The sequence below is a fragment of the Cherax quadricarinatus genome, chromosome 66 (assembly GCF_038502225.1).
Source record: "Cherax quadricarinatus isolate ZL_2023a chromosome 66, ASM3850222v1, whole genome shotgun sequence".
Taxonomy (NCBI): domain Eukaryota; kingdom Metazoa; phylum Arthropoda; class Malacostraca; order Decapoda; family Parastacidae; genus Cherax; species Cherax quadricarinatus.
This window is the reverse complement of record NC_091357.1, coordinates 15,644,800-15,665,068: the sequence shown is the minus strand read 5'-3', so window position 1 is coordinate 15,665,068 and position 20,269 is coordinate 15,644,800. Positions and strand designations below refer to the sequence as shown.

At 41.7% G+C, this 20,269-nt stretch overlaps 1 protein-coding gene across 1 annotated transcript in view; it reads right to left on the bottom strand.

The window, feature by feature from the left end:
- Positions 1-237: 237 nt before the first annotated feature.
- Nelf-E (negative elongation factor E) overlaps positions 238-20,269 on the bottom strand; it is a 30,643-nt gene continuing 10,611 nt past the window's right edge. Inside the window, exons 5-7 of the mRNA XM_070099129.1 lie at positions 7,024-7,078; positions 3,970-4,081; positions 238-1,025 (exon numbers count right to left, since the gene is read on the bottom strand). Of these exons, the coding sequence (XP_069955230.1) occupies positions 952-1,025; positions 3,970-4,081; positions 7,024-7,078 (241 nt within the window). The 3' untranslated portion in view covers positions 238-951. The remainder of the gene's footprint in view (positions 1,026-3,969; positions 4,082-7,023; positions 7,079-20,269) is intronic.

Genomic DNA, 20,269 nt, shown 5'->3' with positions numbered 1-20,269 from the left:
TAGAGAAATATTTCAGTGCCAGTATTTGTGAGATGTAAGATTAAAATTTGAAATTCATATTTACTATGTCCTCTTCTCATCTCATCTGACCAAATGCACATTTGACACACTTTAATAAGTAAGCAACAGACAATTACATTTTTATACATTCTTCATTACAGCATTTTTAAGTAATAGCCTCAAAAAAACGACAGTGCATTACAAGGTTACTAAGTTAGTTGGGATGCAAATAAAATAAAAGGTGTATTATATTTATTCACATGACAATATCAATCAGTAAGGTAAAAAAAAAAACATGTAAGTTGTAATGCTCATTTGACAGCAACAGCACATACAGTACTCATATAATTTTCTGTTTAGTCTTCATGTGGAGAATATTTTCTTCAGATTATTAACCTAAGGGTAGTAACCCAGGATAACCAAATAAAACCACATTATCAGACTGGCTTATTTCCACTGGGATTCTTTGATCCTCTCCCCCAGAATGCAACTTACATCAGTTGGTTGACACATAGGTACCTAATTATTGGTAGGTAAACAGGGATAACAGGCAACAGGAAACACCCAACATTCCACTTGTCTGGTAATTGGAATATCTTAAAAATATATTTCCAATATTTTTCTCTTATACTGTGTACAACAGATATGTTCACATGAATTAATAAGATTGAGAACTTAATTGTATACATAATTATTTCCTCAAAAACTATCTTAGCAAAATGAGCTAATTTGCTAAACTTTACATACTGCAGTTGAATCCTATCTAATCTTAACATCATTGAAATACATGTATACAGCATTAACTTTATATTTTGATTTATGTTCTTGGAGTTAGAGTGAAACTGAATATCACACATGTTCATCTTGTTTAGCTAAAATGATTATTGTCAAATAAGCTAAATAAATATTGCTGTAGTGCATAAAAATCTGCTTAGTAGGCTGGTACAGTTTTTAAAAAAAGTCAATGTCATAAGACACCAAATCTCTCTTGTCCTTGTGGGATCCTTTTTGCGAATGACTGGCAGCTGAAAAAAAAAAATACATTTATATGTAAGAGTATAATATAGCAAAATCACACAATATAAAAGCTTAGAAACACATACCCATTTGCTTAATACCATGGTTAGTCTGACTGGATCTGATCCAATCAGATGTTTGCTGAATAAAATTATGTAATAGCTTTCAATAATTATTATACATACCTGGATTATTCTAAATTAGTGACACACTGCCCTCCAATAACTTATTTTTACTTTTTATTAATAGTGAACTCTAAAAATTCCTTTGTTTTTTAAAAATTATTTTTTTAACACTTCAGCCATTTCTCACTGAGGCAGGGTTAACAAATTTTCCTACTTGTGATTGAGAAAAAAATTAATTCCAGTTATTGTGTACTAGAAACTCACTATACCTAGTGTCTGGGTTATTAGAGAAAGTAAACAATAGCACAATAACTTAATTTTGATTGCATATCTGAAGTTAATGTAGAAATTAATAATTATTGTATTTTAATACACAATAATTCATGTTATTATTATTGTTGCACTCATGGTTGAATACTAAACCAACAGGGGTCATACAGCACTTCAGTGGGAAGCATTCAGGTTGAAGACCCCCCACCCCAAAAAAAAAAAAAAAAAAAAAATAATAATAGAGGATGGCAGGCCCAGTTTCTTGGACTACATGTACTAGCCCTTTAACGACACAAGGAGCCTTTCTTGAGAAGAAGATAATTCAGAAAGGATTTTTTTTCCAATCATTAGGCATTTCTTTCTGTACAGCACATCTCCAAGGATCATCATAAGCTACATTTTATGTAGCTATTTATAAACTTTTGACTAGATATTTTTTTGCTCCAAGGCTATTGCTAAGCTTGAAGCTAATATGCCAATACAACCATCATTTAAGCCTATGATGAGCACTATATTGGCATGGCATAGTTCAGCATTTGAACTATGTGATGTACAGTATTTATAGGTATACACTTTGGTTAACATCTTCAGGTTAGAAACTACTATCCTCAGCTTTGAGTTTTTTTCATAATGGCATTTAGGCCATAGCTCCAATGAGCATGGGAATTTAGAAAACTGCCTTGTTCCTCAATTACAACTCCTTTGGGTGTCTTGAATCAAGCCCAAAGTACAGCCATTCTAAGCAATCCAGAGTAGGCACACAGTCCAAGAATCTCTTCAAACATGAGCAAAGGAGAGCCACATTATTTACTACTGATGATCTTTGTTGAGCTGCCAACATAATTTTAAAAAATACCCAAAAAGAAAAAGAGCTGGGACTTAAAATTTAGAATTTAACGAGATATGAGATGCTTAAGGAAAATGGTACATTATAAGCTAGGACCAGATGGCATGAGAAGTTAAAATTTTGAACATACCACACACACACATACAAACAGCCATCTAAACAATTTAAACAAAAAGATTTCTAAAACTCTGAAGTTGAATATTTCACATTTATAAGATTTTTTTTTTTTTTTGTAAAAATTTATATCACAGGTGCCTAGAGAAATTAAATATGGTGGAACCTCAGTATGCGACCTTAACCCTTTCAGGGTTTTTGACGTACTAGTACGGCTTCCGCACCAGGGTTATTGACATAATAGTATGCCTAAATTCTAGCGCCTTCAGATCTAGCGAGAGAAAGCTGGTTGGCCTACATACGAAAGAATAGGTCTATGTGGTCAGTGTGCGCAGTTTAAAAAAATCCTACAGCACACAGTGCGTAAAGAGAGAAAAAAAAACTTTGACCGTGTTTTTGGATTAAAACAGCGGCTTTGCACTGTATTTTCGTATGGTATTTATGGTTGTATTCTAGTTTTCCTGGTCTCATTTCATAGAATGAAAGACATATTACAGAAATTGAGATGATTTTGACTGGTTTCACAATGAACAGTACCTTGAAATTGAGCTCAAAGTAGCAGAAATGTTCGATTTTTACCAAAGTTCAAAAGTAAACAAATCACGCCAAGCGTCCAATACACGTCAACTGATGAGTCTAATATTCTTTCACAAGTGCGCTGATATTATTTATACCATTTCTACACTAATGCAGTAGTCTGCATAACAGTAAATCTTCTATTTTTTGTAAGAATAAAAATTCAAAGTGGAAAGCAAAAGAAATATAAGAGGGGCCTGGGGATGTGACTAATGAACAGAGAACTTGTTATTTTAGTGCCAGGAATCTCTCTCTTGTTTATTCTGGACCCTATTTGGAAATTGGCATCTTCTGAAATTTGTGAAATTGGCAAAGTTGCCAACTTCTAACCACTTTATTGGATAGTTGAAATTGATAAATGGGTGGTTTCTTGTACTCATTCGATAGAAAAAATGGAATTCTAGTGAAATAAGTATGATTTTGTCGACTAGCACACAGGAATTGGCCAACAATAGGGCTCAAAGTGGGCGGAATCGCCGATGTTTACGCATCAGCGAGACCGCTAACTTCACAAGAGCATAATTCCGTAAGTTTTCCATCAAATTTCATACTTTTGGTGTCATTATGATCGGGAAAAGATTCTCTATCATTTCATAAGAAAAAATAATTTTTTTTTCCGAAAAATTTTGACCCTGAGAACAAGTTTAGGAGAGGGCTTCTCGGCCCTGAAAGGGCTAATTCATTCCAGAAGGCTGTTCGAGTGCCGCTCTGTTTGAGCATCGAACAAGTTCTTCCCAACCAATTTTCTATTTGGTTGGCTGTTATCACTAATCTTCATAGGCCCCATGGTGATTTATTTATACAAATAATACAAAAAGACACCAAAAAATGCAAGGAAATGCGAAATACTTTACAGCTAAGTTCTGACAGGTCGTATTTGTTTGGTCGAGTGCTGAGCTTTGTTAGAGTAGGGAGCTAGTCGTATACCGAGGTTCCACTGTAATTGTTGATAATAACTGTAATGTCAAGTGATTATTAATACTATCTTGTGAATAAACAAGAAACTCATTTATCATTTACCAATAGTTGACCATGTTGCTGATGAAGATGCATCATTAATGGGATCTATAACTGGTTGGCGTCGAGCAAGTGAAACTTTCAGCTGAATACCAGACACCATACTGCCGTTCATCTGTTAATGAGAAAAAGGAAACTCCAAGTCTCCTGACATGATTTTGTTGAAATATGAGCTTGTGCACTCTACTGTATTTGTAATATCCAAATAGCCAAGAGGATCATTTAGTCTTTTATCAGTGGCAGAGAGACTTAAGTTTAAGTTAAAGGCTGTGCATACTAGTAAAGCATGCCAACAAAGATATGAAGAGAAACATCATACAAAGAAAAGTCTTCAATGTAAACAACATTTTGCTCTGAATGAGCTTCATCAAGTTTATTAAAAGATGCAAAAACAAAAGCTTATATACCCTGTTGCAAACTATTTTACGTGTTCCACATTTTCAACTAAGAAGTGAAAACTAAAGGAACATCTACATATGCCTCCATGTAAGAAATGACTGGTCATATGTAGTGTAGCAGCCATATGCATGTATTAATTATACAAGTATTAAAATTTTAAAAATAAATTTGAAGGTGTTTCTTTAATTTAAACACCAAGGCAAAATGTTGTTAATCATATATATAAGGATGCTCTATAAGTAGCAAATTTTCTTATACAATGCCAACAAACCTAGAGAAGAAAACACTCCATCCAAAATTTTACACAATTTTAAATTTAATCAACCCGTCTAACACATTCTTTCTACAAGATGATATTTACTGTGCAATTCCTTTCTCTGGTACGAGTCACAAACTCGGTCTAAATTTATCTCATTTACTGAAACTCCTGCTGATCACCAGCTTATCCTGAGAGCTCTTATCTTGAATACTACTGGTATTATTATTATTATTTTCAGTATTATTATTGTAGATGAATGGTTCAGAGAACCGACATGTTGAATTAAACACATGTGCAACTCTTGGGTATCTTTATTGAGGAAACGTTTCGCCACACAGTGGCTTCATCAGTCCATACAAAGGAGAAACTTGAAGAACAGGAGTAGAATGAGGTAATCAGTCCCTCAGCCTTGAGTCGAAGTGGTCAGTCCATCAATCTTGAATAGAATACCGTATATGAGCGGAGAAGCAGCTTATAAACCGTAGACAGGTGAGGGGCAGCAGTCGTAGGTGGTGTCACATTTGTCCAATGTGGAAGAAGGTCGTGCCCAAGGGTTAGGCAAGTGAAGAATTCCCAAGTATTAAGATCCCAAGAAGTTGCAGTGTCTGACAGAATTGTAGATGAATGGTTCAGAGAACCGACATGTTGTTGAATTAGACACATGTGCAACTCTTGGGTATCTTTATTGAGGAAACGTTTCGCCACACAGTGGCTTCATCAGTCCATACTAAGGAGAAACTTGAGGAACAGGAGTAGAATGAGGTAATCAGTCCCTCAGCCTTGAGTCGATGTGGTCAGTCCATCAATCTTGAATAGAATACGGTATATGTTCTTCAAGTTTCTCCTTTGTATGGACTGATGAAGCCACAATAAAGATACCCAAGAGTTGCACATGTGTCTAATTCAACAACATGTCAGTTCCCTGAACCATTCATCTACAATCCTGTCAGACACTGCAACTTCTTGGGATCTTAATACTTGGGAATTCTTCACTTGCCTAACCCTTGGGCACGACCTACTTCCACATTGGACAAATGTGACACCACCTACGACTGCTGCCCCTCACCTGTCTACGGTTTATAAGCTGCTTCTCCGCTCATATACCGTATTCTATTCAAGATTGATGGACTGACCACATCGACTCAAGGCTGAGGGACTGATTACCTCATTCTACTCCTGTTCTTCAAGTTTCTCCTTTGTATGGACTGATGAAGCCACTGTGTGGCGAAACGTTTCCTCAATAAAGATACCCAAGAGTTGCACATGTGTCTAATTCAACAGTATTATTATTATTAATATTTATTTATTTACTGTTAACTCAACAGCCATCTCCCACTAGATGATCAAGCCCCTAAAACTCAAGATTCTTTTATACCCTTCCTCCAACTGTTACTGGGGTTGCCCCTACCCCTCCAACCCCAGGTTTATTCACCCTCTTCATCCATCCTCTCTACATGCCCAAATCACCTCAATAACCCATACTCAGTCCTCTGAATTATACCCTTGATGACCCCACATCACCTTTTAATTTCTATTCTCAGAATTATCTAATACTGTATTGTTATATTAACAAAGAATCATGAGACCTATGTGGGTGCTTTTATTTTTATCATCAACTCTTAAAACAATCTCTCATGCAATACAATTTAGTACACACTTTTGATCACTCCTAGAACCTTCATGTTTGCAATTCACAGGTAACTCCAGATTTTAAAAAAAAAAAAAAAAAAAAAAAAAAAAAATTCTTGATGCAATTCAGAGGAAAGCTGTCTGTCTTGTCAGTTCTCATAACTTTACTTCTACTAAACTTCTGTCATTAGCCTCCTGCCAAAAAATTACAAGTCTCTTCTCTCACTACTTCTGTATTGATTGTTTATAATTATTTACAACTTGTATACCACCCCCTTCATGCATATCCAGTCATATCCTATCCCTACTAAAGGAATGGTAGGGATATCATGTTTTGGTGGATCACTGGAACTGTGATGTCTGTGCTCTTCTGGAAAGACAGCTAGGGACTGAAGAATGGTGAATATTTTTTTTCTTTCTTTGAGTCACCATACCTTGCTGGGAAATGACCAACGAGTTAAAATAGATGAATGATAGGTATCGTTGGAGTGGTATAAGAACATTATTATTAGTCTGTCAAAACAGTGATAGTGTGAATGACAGTGAAAGTATTTCTTTTTCAGGTCACCCTGCCTCAGTGGGAGACACCCAGCATGTTAAAAAAATAATGGTCTCGTATAATGGTATATACGTGCTGTACTGTACTAAGTTAGAAGAATGATGACAGTATGCATGTAATTTAACATTCACTATGAGTAAAGTTTTTTTTATAGTAAATGTTAATAATATGCCTATGTTAAATTCCAAACAGAATAAATATTTTTACTTACATCAGCAATTGCCTTTTCTGCAGATTCCACTTTATCAAATGTAACAAAGCCACAACTGCAATAAAAATATATTATGAATAAAATATTAAGATTTTATTTGGGATATTAACCTGAAAGGTTATTAAGGACCCATTGGGATCCTTTGATCCTCTTCCCTATGACTTAACCAATAAGTCAGTTAACATCTAGGTACCTAGTTACTGCTAGGTAAACATGAACAACTGCAATGAAGCATTCAATATGTTTCCACTGGTGATGGGCTCAAGCTCGAGTTCTGTAGATATAAACCGACAGCGCTATCATTTGAACCACAAGCTATATGACAATAGCAGTACAGTAAGTATTTTTATCTTAAAACAAAGCTATGAATTGTTAGATTTTTACATAGAATGCTCAGCCAGAATTATTTACTGGTGTCGAGAAATGAATCGAAGTTGGTTTCAATAATCTCATGGGAAGCCCTAAACTATTTGTGAATCATTCAGCATTACAGAGTGAGGGGTGAAGATGATGGTGGGAGAAAGGCAGATGTGTCGAGGCAAGGAGAAAAGCAGAAATGAAGGGAAATAAAATTTAAAAATATTAGAGAAACAATCTACATTAATTAACGGTAGGACTGTTGGAGAAGGCAGACAAAGTAAGCATGTCAGGGTGATAAAGGTGTCTGAAGGGAAGTTAGAGTACTCCCAGATAAATCAGAGCTATTCTGCAGTTATTTGTCAGCTTTTGACATGCTCTGAGTCACAACCACAATATTAGCCTTAGATAAACTAACTTGCAATATATTATTAGATACTGTCTGCACATGGAAGTATAAGTGGAGTTACCTGGAGTTTACCTGGAGAGAGTTTCGGGGGTCAACGCCCCCGCGGCCCGGTCTGTGACCAGGCCTCCTGGTGGATCAGCGCCTGATCAACCAGGCTGTTGCTGCTGGCTGCACGCAAACCAACGTACGAGCCACAGCCCGGCTGATCAGGAACTGCCTTTAGGTGCTTGTCCAGTGCCAGCTTGAAGACTGCCAGGGGTCTGTTGGTAATCCCCCTTATGTGTGCTGGGAGGCAGTTGAACAGTCTCGGTCCCCTGACACTTATTGTATGGTCTCTTAACGTGCTAGTGACACCCCTGCTTTTCATTGGGGGGATGGTGCATCGTCTGCCAAGTCTTTTGCTTTCGTAGTGAGTGATTTTCGTGTGCAAGTTCGGTACTAGTCCCTCTAGGATTTTCCAGGTGTATATAATCATGTATCTCTCCCTCCTGCGTTCCAGGGAATACAGGTTTAGAAACCTCAAGCGCTCCCAGTAATTGAGGTGTTTTATCTCCGTTATGCGCGCCGTGAAAGTTCTCTGTACATTTTCTAGGTCGGCAATTTCACCTGCCTTGAAAGGTGCTGTTAGAGTGCAGCAATATTCCAGCCTAGATAGAACAAGTGACCTGAAGAGTGTCATCATGGGCTTGGCCTCCCTAGTTTTGAAGGTTCTCATTATCCATCCTGTCATTTTTCTAGCAGATGCGATTGATACAATGTTATGGTCCTTGAAGGTGAGATCCTCCGACATAATCACTCCCAGGTCTTTGACGTTGGTGTTTCGCTCTATTTTGTGGCCAGAATTTGTTTTGTACTCTGATGAAGATTTAATTTCCTCATGTTTACCATATCTGAGTAATTGAAATTTCTCATCGTTGAACTTCATATTGTTTTCTGCAGCCCACTGAAAGATTTGGTTGATGTCCGCCTGGAGCCTTGCAGTGTCTGCAATGGAAGACACTGTCATGCAGATTCGGGTGTCATCTGCAAAGGAAGACACGGTGCTGTGGCTGACATCCTTGTCTATGTCGGATATGAGGATGAGGAACAAGATGGGAGCTAGTACTGTGCCTTGTGGAACAGAGCTTTTCACCGTAGCTGCCTCGGACTTTACTCTGTTGACGACTACTCTCTGTGTTCTGTTAGTGAGGAAATTATAGATCCATCGACCAACTTTTCCTGTTATTCCTTTAGCGCGCATTTTGTGCGCTATTACGCCATGGTCACACTTGTCGAAGGCTTTTGCAAAGTCTGTATATATTACATCTGCATTCTTTTTGTCTTCTAGTGCATTTAGGACCTTGTCGTAGTGATCCAGTAGTTGAGACAGACAGGAGCGACCTGTTCTAAACCCATGTTGCCCTGGGTTGTGTAACTGATGGGTTTCTAGATGGGTGGTGATCTTGCTTCTTAGGACCCTTTCAAAGATTTTTATGATATGGGATGTTAGTGCTATTGGTCTGTAGTTCTTTGCTGTTGCTTTACTGCCCCCTTTGTGGAGTGGGGCTATGTCTGTTGTTTTTAGTAACTGAGGGACGACCCCCGTGTCCATGCTCCCTCTCCATAGGATGGAAAAGGCTCGTGATAGGGGCTTCTTGCAGTTCTTGATGAACACAGAGTTCCATGAGTCTGGCCCTGGGGCAGAGTGCATGGGCATGTCATTTATCGCCTGTTCGATGTCATTTGGCGTCAGGATAACATCGGATAGGCTTGTGTTAATCAAATTTTGTGGCTCTCTCATAAAAAATTCATTTTGATCTTCGACTCTCAGTCTGGTTAGCGGCTTGCTAAAAACTGAGTCATATTGGGACTTGAGTAGCTCACTCATTTCCTTGCTGTCATCTGTGTAGGACCCATCTTGTTTAAGTAGGGGCCCAATACTGGACGTTGTTCTCGATTTTGATTTGGCATAGGAGAAGAAATACTTTGGGTTTCTTTCGATTTCATTTATGGCTTTTAGTTCTTCCCGCGATTCCTGACTCCTAAAGGATTCTTTTAGCTTAAGTTCGATGCTTGCTATTTCTCTGACCAGTGTCTCCCTGCGCATTTCTGATATATTGACCTCTTTTAGCCGCTCTGTTATTCTTTTCCGTCGCCTGTAAAGGGAGCGCCTGTCTCTTTCTATTTTACATCTACTCCTCCTTTTTCTTAGAGGAATAAGCCTTGTGCATACATCGAGTGCCACCGAGTTAATCTGTTCTAGGCATAAGTTTGGGTCTGTGTTGCTTAGTATATCTTCCCAGCTTATATCGGTTAGGACTTGGTTTACTTGGTCCCACTTTATGTTTTTGTTATTGAAGTTGAATTTGGTGAATGCTCCCTCGTGACTAGTCTCATTTTGTCGGTCTGAGGCTCCACGCATACATGTCTGAACCTCAATTATGTTGTGATCTGAGTATATTGTTTTTGATATGGTGACATTTCTTATCAGATCATCATTGTTAGTGAAGATGAGGTCTAGTGTATTCTCCAGTCTAGTAGGCTCTATTATTTGCTGGTTTAAATTGAATTTTGTGCAGAGATTTAAAAGCTCGTGTGAGTGTGAGTTTTCATCAGAGCTGCCTCCTGGTGTTATTACTGCAACAATATTATTTGCTATATTCCTCCATTTTAGGTGCCTTAAGTTGAAATCCCCCAGGAGCAAGATGTTGGGTGCAGGAGCTGGAAGATTTTCCAGACAGTGGTCAATTTTTAACAGCTGTTCCTGGAATTGCTGGGATGTTGCATCCGGAGGCTTGTAGACTACCACAATGACTAGGTTTTGGTTCTCGACCTTTACTGCTAAAACTTCCACTACGTCATTTGAGGCATTAAGCAGTTCTGTGCAAACAAGTGACTCTGCAATGTACAGGCCAACCCCCCCCTTTTGCCTGTTCACTCTGTCACATCTGTATAGGTTGTAACCTGGGATCCATATTTCGTTGTCCAAGTGATCCTTTATGTGGGTCTCAGTGAAAGCCGCGAACATTGCCTTTGCCTCTGCAAGCAGTCCACGGATGAAAGGTATTTTGTTGTTTATTGCTGGCTTTAGACCCTGTATATTTGCAAAGAAGAATGTTATCGGACTGGTGGTATTGTTGGTACTGGGGGGGGATTTTTTTTCCGGCATTAGTATCTGTATCTGTTGGTTTGGAGTGGAGGCCATCGACTGTGGTTCCACTCCAGGAATGACTGGATTTGGTGTACGATTTCTGCCATTTCCTGCCAGTTTTTTTTCCTTCCTGGCACTAAAAAACCTCTCCCTCTTGAGTGGCTGTGGCTACCCAGGTTTTCCCATGGCCTGGATGTTTTGTATCTTTTTGTCCCCTTTAGATGGTATGCCTGGCAATTTAAGTTATAGCACAGTCTTTCCTGTACTGAAGAGGTACACATTTCAGGGTGAAAAAGCTTACAGGAAGGGAGTTTGCATTTTCCTGTTGTCATATGGGCATGACATTTTCTAGGGTGGTCATAGTTGCATGTCCCATCTGTTTTTCCAGATTTCCCATGCCAGCAGATACCAAGTGCATAGTATGTGCACAGGCTTGGTTTCCGTTTGCCTTGGGTTTCTGTGACTGTATTCCCTGTTGGTGCATGTTTCCCTGTCTTATTCCTATCCTCCCTAGCACCAACAATGGAGCTCCCACCAGTTGTTTTTGGTAATTTATCCTCACTATTGCTATTGGAGTCCTCTTGTTTGCTATTTCCTGCGGTATTTCTGGTTTGCAATATTGGTTTTATCTTATCTTTGACTACACTTGTTTCCCTACTATGGCTCCTGTCCTCTATGAGGTCATTTATATGTATTCCTTCCTGCGTATAATTCCCGACTACCTGGACAAAATCTCCAGCTTCACCATTACTGTCTACCAGGACAGTATCTCCAGCTTCACCATTTCTGTCTCCCAGGACAGCACCTCCAGCTTCACCATTACTGTCTCCCAGGACAGTATCTCCAGCTTCACCATTACTGTCTCCCAGGACAGCACCTCCAGCTTCACCATTACTGTCTCCCAGGACAGCACCTCCAGCTTCACCATTACTGTCTCCCAGGACAGCACTATCAGCCCTACATTTACTGACTACCAGGACATCACCTCCAGCCTTACAGTTTGTGACTACATGGCCAGTATCAAGGGCAGTACCATTCAGCCCGGACTTTTTATGTTCCCATCTGTTGTAGAAAGCTTCCAGGTTTTCTATGAAAGCAGCTTTGATGTTATCCTCTTTTAATACCCTTGTGATTTTAGTCCACAGATTTTCCTCATTTGGGCATACCCAAAAACACTTCTCTGTTTTAATACTGCTTGTAGCTAGTTCTGGGATATCTGCACAAGGAGCGTGACACCAATTTCCACATTATTATTATTATAATCAAAAAGAAGCGCTAAGCCACAAGGGCTATACAGCGCTGCAGGGTAGGGAAGGAAGCAAGGGAATTGGATGGCAGGAGGGAGGGGGGATGATCAGCAGGTTACAGAAAACAGCGGGGCAGGGGATAGTACGGGGGTAGAGGGTAGCAAGAGATACAAGTAGAAAGGGCTGAAAGTATCAGAATTTGTGAAGTAAGTCAGTCGTTGTCAAAAAGTCAATAAGAGAGTCCGGATGAAAGGTGGGTCCATCAGCGAGAAGGGAAGGTAAAGAGAGAGCAGCGGGGCGAAGACGACGACAGAGGTAAATTCTGCGTGCTCGTTGATAAAGTGGGCAGTCCAACAGAATGTGGCTGACTGATAATGGAGCTTGGCAATTCTCACAGAGAGGAGCAAGACGCCTCTCCATGAGATATCCATGAGTAAGACGAGTATGGCCAATGCGAAGACGGGAGAGAGTAGTCTCCCAACCTCGACACTGGTGATAAGAAGACGGCCAGTAACCTATACTCGGTTTAATAGACTGAAGTTTGTTGCCGAGCATAGTAGACCAACGTTGTTGCCAACGGGTGTGAAGGTGGGAAGATATTACAGCAAAATAGTCCGTACATGGAATACCTCTGTAAGAAACTGGTAGGTCATGTACTGCTGACCGCGCAGCAGTGTCTGCCTGTTCATTGCCCTGTACGTCAACATGACCAGGGACCCAACAAAAAACAATATCTTTATGCTTAGTAAAGATGCGGCGTAGCCAAAGTTGGATACGGAGGACTAAGGGGTGAGGTGTATCAAATTTTTGTATAGCCTGTAAAGCACTAAGGGAGTCTGAGACAACCACAAATGATGACACAGGCATAGATGCAATACGGATAAGTGCTGTAAGGATGGCATATAATTCAGCAGTAAAAATACTAGCTGAAGATAGTAAATGCCCTTGTACGACGCTGTCCGGAAACACTGCTGCGAATCCTACGCCGTCAGAAGACTTAGAGCCATCTGTGTACACAGCAATGGCATGAGAATGAGAGTGAAAGTGGTCAAGAAAAAGAGAGCGGGAAGCGACCGTAGACAGTTGGGCTTTCGAGCAAGGGAGGGAGAAAGAACAGACTCGAACAGCTGGGACCTCCCAGGGGGGTAGGGAAAAGTGAGATGCTACATGTACATAGAAAGGTGGTAGTTGAAGAGAAGACAAGAGCGAATGAAGGCGAAGAGAGAAGGGACGGAGTAAGCAGGGGCGGCGAACAAATAAAGAATGTCTACTAATATCAGTGACCATTCTATAAATGGAAGGATTGCGGAGATCATGAGAGCGTACATAGTAGCGCAGGCAATGGGCATCACGGCGATCGGATAAGGATGGAACGTTCGCTTCTGCATAGAGGCTTTCGACAGGGGAAGAGCGAAAAGCACCAAGGCATAAACGTAATCCTTGGTGATGAATGGGGTTAAGGCTAGAGAGAGTAGCAGGAGATGCCGCTGAATAGATCTGGTCACCATAATCAAGTTTCGATAAAATAAGGGTGGAATGTAGGTGAAGGAGGGTTCGACGATCAGCTCCCCACGAAAGATGAGCAAGGGTTTTAAGAAGGTTCAGCCGGCTGTGACAAGTTGCCTTCAGAGAGGTAATGTGAGGTTTCCAGGATAACCTACGATCAAAGAGGAGGCCCAGAAACTTGACTGTATCACGTTCAGGGATACGTGAGCCATAGAGGTACAAAGGATGATCAGAGATGACAGAGCGTCTAGTGAAAGTGATTTGGTGGGTTTTAGTGCTGGAAAATTTAAACCCATGTGTGGTGGCCCAATTGGAAACACGGTCGACTGCATGCTGGAGAGAAACTGTAAGGAGGTGACAGTCAGCGCCTGCACAGGCAATAGCGAAGTCATCAACATAGAGTGATGACCAAATATTTGATGGAAGACTAGAGGCCAAATCATTAATAGCAAGGAGAAAAAGTGTTGTGCTCAGAACACATCCCTGGGGGACACCTTCAGCTTGGACAAAGTCCGGGGAGAGCACATTATTAACCCGAACACGGAAATGCCTGTCAGTTAAAAAGTTCTTAAGGAAGGATGGTAGATTGCCTCGAAGGCCTAAGGAGTGGGCTTGGGCTAAAATATTATACCTCCAAGTTGTGTCATATGCCTTCTCAAGGTCAAAAAATATGGCAATAACTGAGTGGTTATTCGCAAAGGCATTACGAACATACGTATCCAAGCGCAGTAAGGGGTCTATGGTAGAACGTCCCTTACGAAAGCCATATTGACGAGTGGAGAGACTGTTGTGTGTCTCTAAATACCACACTAAACGTCTATTTACTAGACGTTCCATTACTTTGCAAACTGCACTGGTAAGAGCAATGGGACGATAGTGGGAGGTTTCATGTCCCGTAGTGCCTGGTTTGCGGAAAGGGAGAACAATGGCGGATTTCCACAGCTGTGGAAGAACTCCTTGTGACCAAATAAGATTGTAAAGGTGTAATAGGACTGCAAGGGCTGACTGATGTAAATGTTGTAGCATACGAATATGAATGTCGTCGGGCCCAGCTGCCGATGATCGACAAGCTGAGAGTGTTGCCTCCAGTTCTTGAAGTGTAAAAGGCACATTATACTGTTCTTCTCTGAGAGAAGAAAAGTCCAAGGGTGCTAACTCTCTGGCAGACTTTGAGGAAAGAAATGAGGGGCATAGATGGAGTCCCTGAGAAATACGGACCAGATGATTGCCAATTTCATTGGCAACATCTAGTGGGTTTGCTATATCAACACCGGCAACCCGCAGAACAGGAGCCGGGTCAGGAGAATATTTACCACTCAGTTTTCGTACTTTTTTCCAGACTGCACTCATAGAGGAAGCAGAGGTGATGGTGGAGACATAATCTCGCCAGCAAGTGCGTTTAGCGTCACGGATGACACGGCGAGCGATCGCACGCTTCTGTTTAAAATCAAGGAGTCGCTCTGTGGTTCTATTGTACCGGTACCTGCCCCATGCAGCGCGTTTCAAACGTACTGCACGAGCACAAGCAGGAGACCACCAAGGCACGCATTTCTGAGAATGCCTGCCCGAAGTTTGGGGTATAGAATGAGAAGCTGCGGTGAAAACGGAGGACGAGAAGAGGTGTAAAAGCTCATCGATGGAGGACGAAGAAGGAACCTCTTTAAAAACAGTCAGGTGTGAGTAAAGGTTCCAATTTGCCCGATTAAATTGCCAGCGTGGGGTGCGAAGAGGTGGCGAATATGAAGGGGAAGTAAGAATGATTGGGAAATGATCACTGTCATGTAAGTCCGGGAGAACAGACCAAGTAAAGTCTAATGCGGCGGAGGAAGAGCAAACTGAGAGATCGATGCAAGAGAGAGTATGAGTCCGAGGATCAAAATGGGTGTGAGTACCTGTATTTAAAACATGGAGGGGGTGGGTGGCAAGAAAAGCCTCTAACTGAATTCCACGGGAATCACAGTGAGACCCTCCCCAGAGGAAATGGTGGGCATTAAAATCACCAAGTAACAGAATCGGTGGCGGTAATGACGAAACAAGGAAGGCAAAATCCGGAATAGATAATGCCCGAGAAGGAGAGAGATATAAAGAACAGAGCGTATACCACCTATGTAAGTGGATACGGGCTGCTGTGTAATGCAGCGAAGTATGAACAAATAGCTGATGGTACGGAATATCAGTGCGGAGAAGAAGGGCACTTTCATTAAAGGTCCCATCAGGAAAAGGATCTGAAGAATACAATAAATTATAGCCTGAGATGTGAGAAATAACAGCAGAGTGTAATTTTGGTTCCTGTAAGCAAACACCAACAGGGGCAAACTGGGAGAGTAACATCTGAAGCTCACCCCGATTACCCCTGAGGCCGCGTATATTCCACTGTAAAAAGGCCATGATTGGCAATGATAAAGATACTTGAAATCCGCAGGTAAGGGTTCCTACGGACTAGAAGGGTTAGAAAAGTCCACATGCGGAGGCAGTGGAAAATGTTCAAGCAGCGAAGGAACGGTGCGCTGTGAAGAAAGGAGTTGCGCAGATGGAGCAGAGGAGAGAGGAAGAGCGGAAGGTGGATCAGTGTCCATTGATGGTTTGGTCTCTGCAATATATTCAGAGATTGCTTCAAGTGTTTCGGAATTCAGAGATGTCGTATGGGAGACAATATTGGGAATGGTAGGGGGAGGATGAGTAAAGATTGGAACTGTATTGGACTGTACCAAGGTAGGGGGGGGGCGAAAGGGTGGAGGGAACTGGAGAAGCGTGGCAGGGGACAGAAGAGACAGGAACCTGGGAGGTGGCAGAAGAGGAAGAAACTTGGGAGGGAACAGGGGAGGAAGGTACATTACGAGGAGGAGGGTGAACCTCTGCACTTGTAACTGAGCCAGTGAGAGGGGAAGAACTAGGGACAGAGACAGGGAGGGTAAAATGAGGAGGTGGAAGATGGGTAGGAGGTGTTACCGGACCTTTTTTTGACTTTTGAGAAGTAGAGGGACGATTGGGAAGAGGTGTCGTACGAGGTCTCGTCGATACTGAGGCTTGTAAGAGAGAACTCGAAGAAGCGAGATTAGACTGAGGCGTTGAAGTAGGGACGTCTGAGCCGAGGACAGCAAAAGGATTAGATACAGGAGTGATTATGGGAGAGGTAACCACAGAGGTGGGTGTAGAAGATGGGATACCAGAAGTGGGGGGACGTTTTGAAACACGGGAATAAGAAACACGTGGGAGTCTCCCTTGGAGGCGGAGATGAGAAACTGCCATGGCATAAGGGAGACCTTCTGTCTCTTTGAGGTAACGGATTTCCCGCTCGTTTAAATAGACCTGACAACGGCGAGAGTACGAAGGGTGAGCCTCATGACAGTTAAGGCAAGAGGGAGATCGATTGCAAGACGTATTAGAATGGTCATCGGCACCACAGACTGGGCATTCGGCGATAGATCTGCAATATTTCGCTGGATGGCCAAATCGCCAGCAATTTCTACACTGTTGTGGTGTAGGGATCACCTTTCGAACTTGTAACCGATGTCCTGCTATATAAACGGAGGATGGGAGTTCTCGGGTGTCAAAAGTTAAACGAGCCACATTGCTAGGGTATCGTCTCCGCCCACGGGCAGGAAGAACGTAAGTGTCTACCTTGAGGATTGGGAGATCTTGGAGTTCCAGCTGTTCTAGAATGTCGGTGCCACATGTCTGGAAATTTTGTTGAACTATGGTATGGGGCAGAATAACGGTACCACTACAAGAATTGAGGGAATGATGTTTTTCAAGGGTGACAGGAACAGTATCTATATGGGTAAGACGAGAGAGCTCACGAGCCTGGGTAGCATTCTGTACGGTAATGATGCGCGTACCGCTCTTAAGAGCATGAAAAGAAATATCTTTACCAACATGGCGTAGGAGTGCCTTGCCAATACTATGGTCAGAAAGATAGGCAGTAGAGGAAGTTGGTCGTAAAGTGAAGAATTTAGTCCACTGTTCAGTCTGAAACTGAGCGTGGAAAGGTAGTGAAGGACGTGTCGATCGTTTCTGAGAAGAACGAGAAGGTGAAGGTGGAGAAGTATCATCAGCAGGTAATTGTCGTTGACGTTTAGGCGTGGGACCAGAGTTGGTCCGACGTGGAACGGGTCGGCGATTTGAAAATTGCCGCACCGTAGAGGGAGAGGCCGGAAGCATAGTCAGAGGAGAGCGAAGGTCTGATAAATCGAAGGAGTCAGTCGAGGCCTCAGTACCTGAAGCGGGTGAGGAAACAGCACCGGCAATAGGTACAGAGGCATGAGGAATGTCTGAAGAGTGGTCCAAAGACGAGGCGGGGTCAGAACGGGGTGCGGTATCAAGAAGGGGCCCGGGGGTACCAGGTTCATGGACTAGGGCTGCCATGGTTAGGTTACTTCTTTCTTTTTGTTTTTAAGAAAAAAAAAGAAAGAAGAAAAGAAAATAAAAATAAAAAAAAGAAAAAAAAAGGGGGGACCGGGGAGGGATAGTTCCTAGGAGGGATGAAAGGGCCAGAAATCTCCCTCCGCGCCCAAGAGGACTCGACACCGCTAGTAGCGCAGATGCAGCATGGAACCCGTGCCATACCCTACCCTTCATGCCAGTAAACCAGCAATCTGGGATAGCAACCTCACATCTGCCGAGCTACCTCGGTGGACAAAAGAGAGGGCGGCCGGATATCCGCCACAAAGCATACCTCCTTCAGCCACCACCCCCGGAATCCGAAAGGTGGCTTCCAGAGCTACACCCGTCGCCCAAAAGACACCCAAAGCTACTCCGGGATACCGGAGAGGGATCGGGACATCCCTAGGCAATCCAGATTCCACGGCAAACTACGCCACCGCCAAGAAACCTCAACGGAATGGGATGGACCCCGGTGTCCTTTCTCCTACCTAGGAACTAGCGCGCCTGTGGGAGAAATCCCAAAGGACAAAAAGAGGAAGGGCAAAAGGGAGGAGTGGGGAGGAGGAGGAGGAAAGGAAAAAGGGGAGGATGGGGAGGATGGGATAGGGGGGGGGAGATTGGGGGGTAATTAGGTTCGGTCTGAGGAAGAAGACCGATAGGTCTAATTCCTCAGACCAAGAGCCTCTTCACCACGCCAAGGAGCCCCCCTTGAAGAGGCCAATTTCCACAAAAATGACAATTTATCCATGTGGTAGCCCGTTTGTTTGACTGACCACAGACTACACACAGCTTCATAATGATTTGAATGGTTGATTTACTGCAAGTCTACTAGCAACCTCTTGAATATTATATTAATAACCTTAAATGAAGCTCTAGCTATTTGTATTTCTGTTTCTAACTCTTTTTGTATATTGGACAGCTTACCGTCACGTTCCTGATTTTTAATGTTTGTGTTTATAAGGGCGCCTACAAACCCATCCGTTTACAGTCTGCTTTATTGTCCAATGAAACTGTTTGAAACCAGTCCCGGGTTCGGACCAGTCAAGGGTTCGGACCAGTCGATCTGCTCTGATCAGTGGGTCACTTATTTAAAACATACTGGTCGGTGATTTGAGCTAACACATGAAGGATCTACTGGAAATTATCTACCCGAGTAATATGTGATTTGACTGATACAAAAGTATAACTTGCGTGTTGAAGAGCCGGTGATATCTGGCAGCTCCTACAATGACGTACAGTCGACCTCTTTGTTTATCAATCGCTGTATCTGGCTTTTCTATTTTTGTTTTTCCGTCTCCACCACAATAAATGCTATATTATCACTATAGTTGACTGGTGCAAATTTTGGAGGAAGGGCGCTTTTTCTGTAGTAATAATTGCTTCTCGTTGTGTATATTCGACCGCTGGTAACTACAGGTTATATGAAATTCACAGTAACGTCTCGTATTTCAAGAAAATGAAACTAATGAAAGTCACTCCACTCCACTAAGTACCATTATAATACTGGTTAGTTGCTACTACAACACTGTATTCTGCTATTCACTGGTATCACTAGATTATATGCGAGTACACTAGCAGGCCAGGAAGATTATTAAAAACAGCTGACCTGTGGTAAGTTTCTGGCGACTTCTGGCACCTGCCTCTATAGGCTTATCACTTCATTTACAAATTCACCTGTTTTCAAATGACACTTTAGCCTTTATCATCAATATACTAGGGAGCCACTGTAGTATACACTATACACTATGTATACTCAATGCTTTCAGGGAGACTTTCTTTCCTCTGACACAACGTTCAATTATTATTAATATTAATATGCAAAAGAAAATTTAATTTTACTTTTGTCGTCTAAACTGAAATTCTGTTATGGTTTGTCAAATCAATTGGAAGACTGAAAAAATTTACTGCCATGGATTTTTCTGCCTCTCTATATCATAGAGTTAATTCCAATTTAAGTTTTCAAACATTATATTTTGGTAAATTTTAAAATATTTTCATATTAATATTTTTGTGCCCTATGCAAATTATGCATAGGGCACAAAAGACAATATGATGTCATTGTAAGATACAGTAAATACATCAGCAGACATCAGAAATACTGTGTGTGTGCACTATTGTATGCTTAAAGCACATTCTGTCACATGAAAATCACACTCATGCTTAAAAATAATTATACGATTATACTATGAGGAAACTAGTCTTAAAATCAGCTAC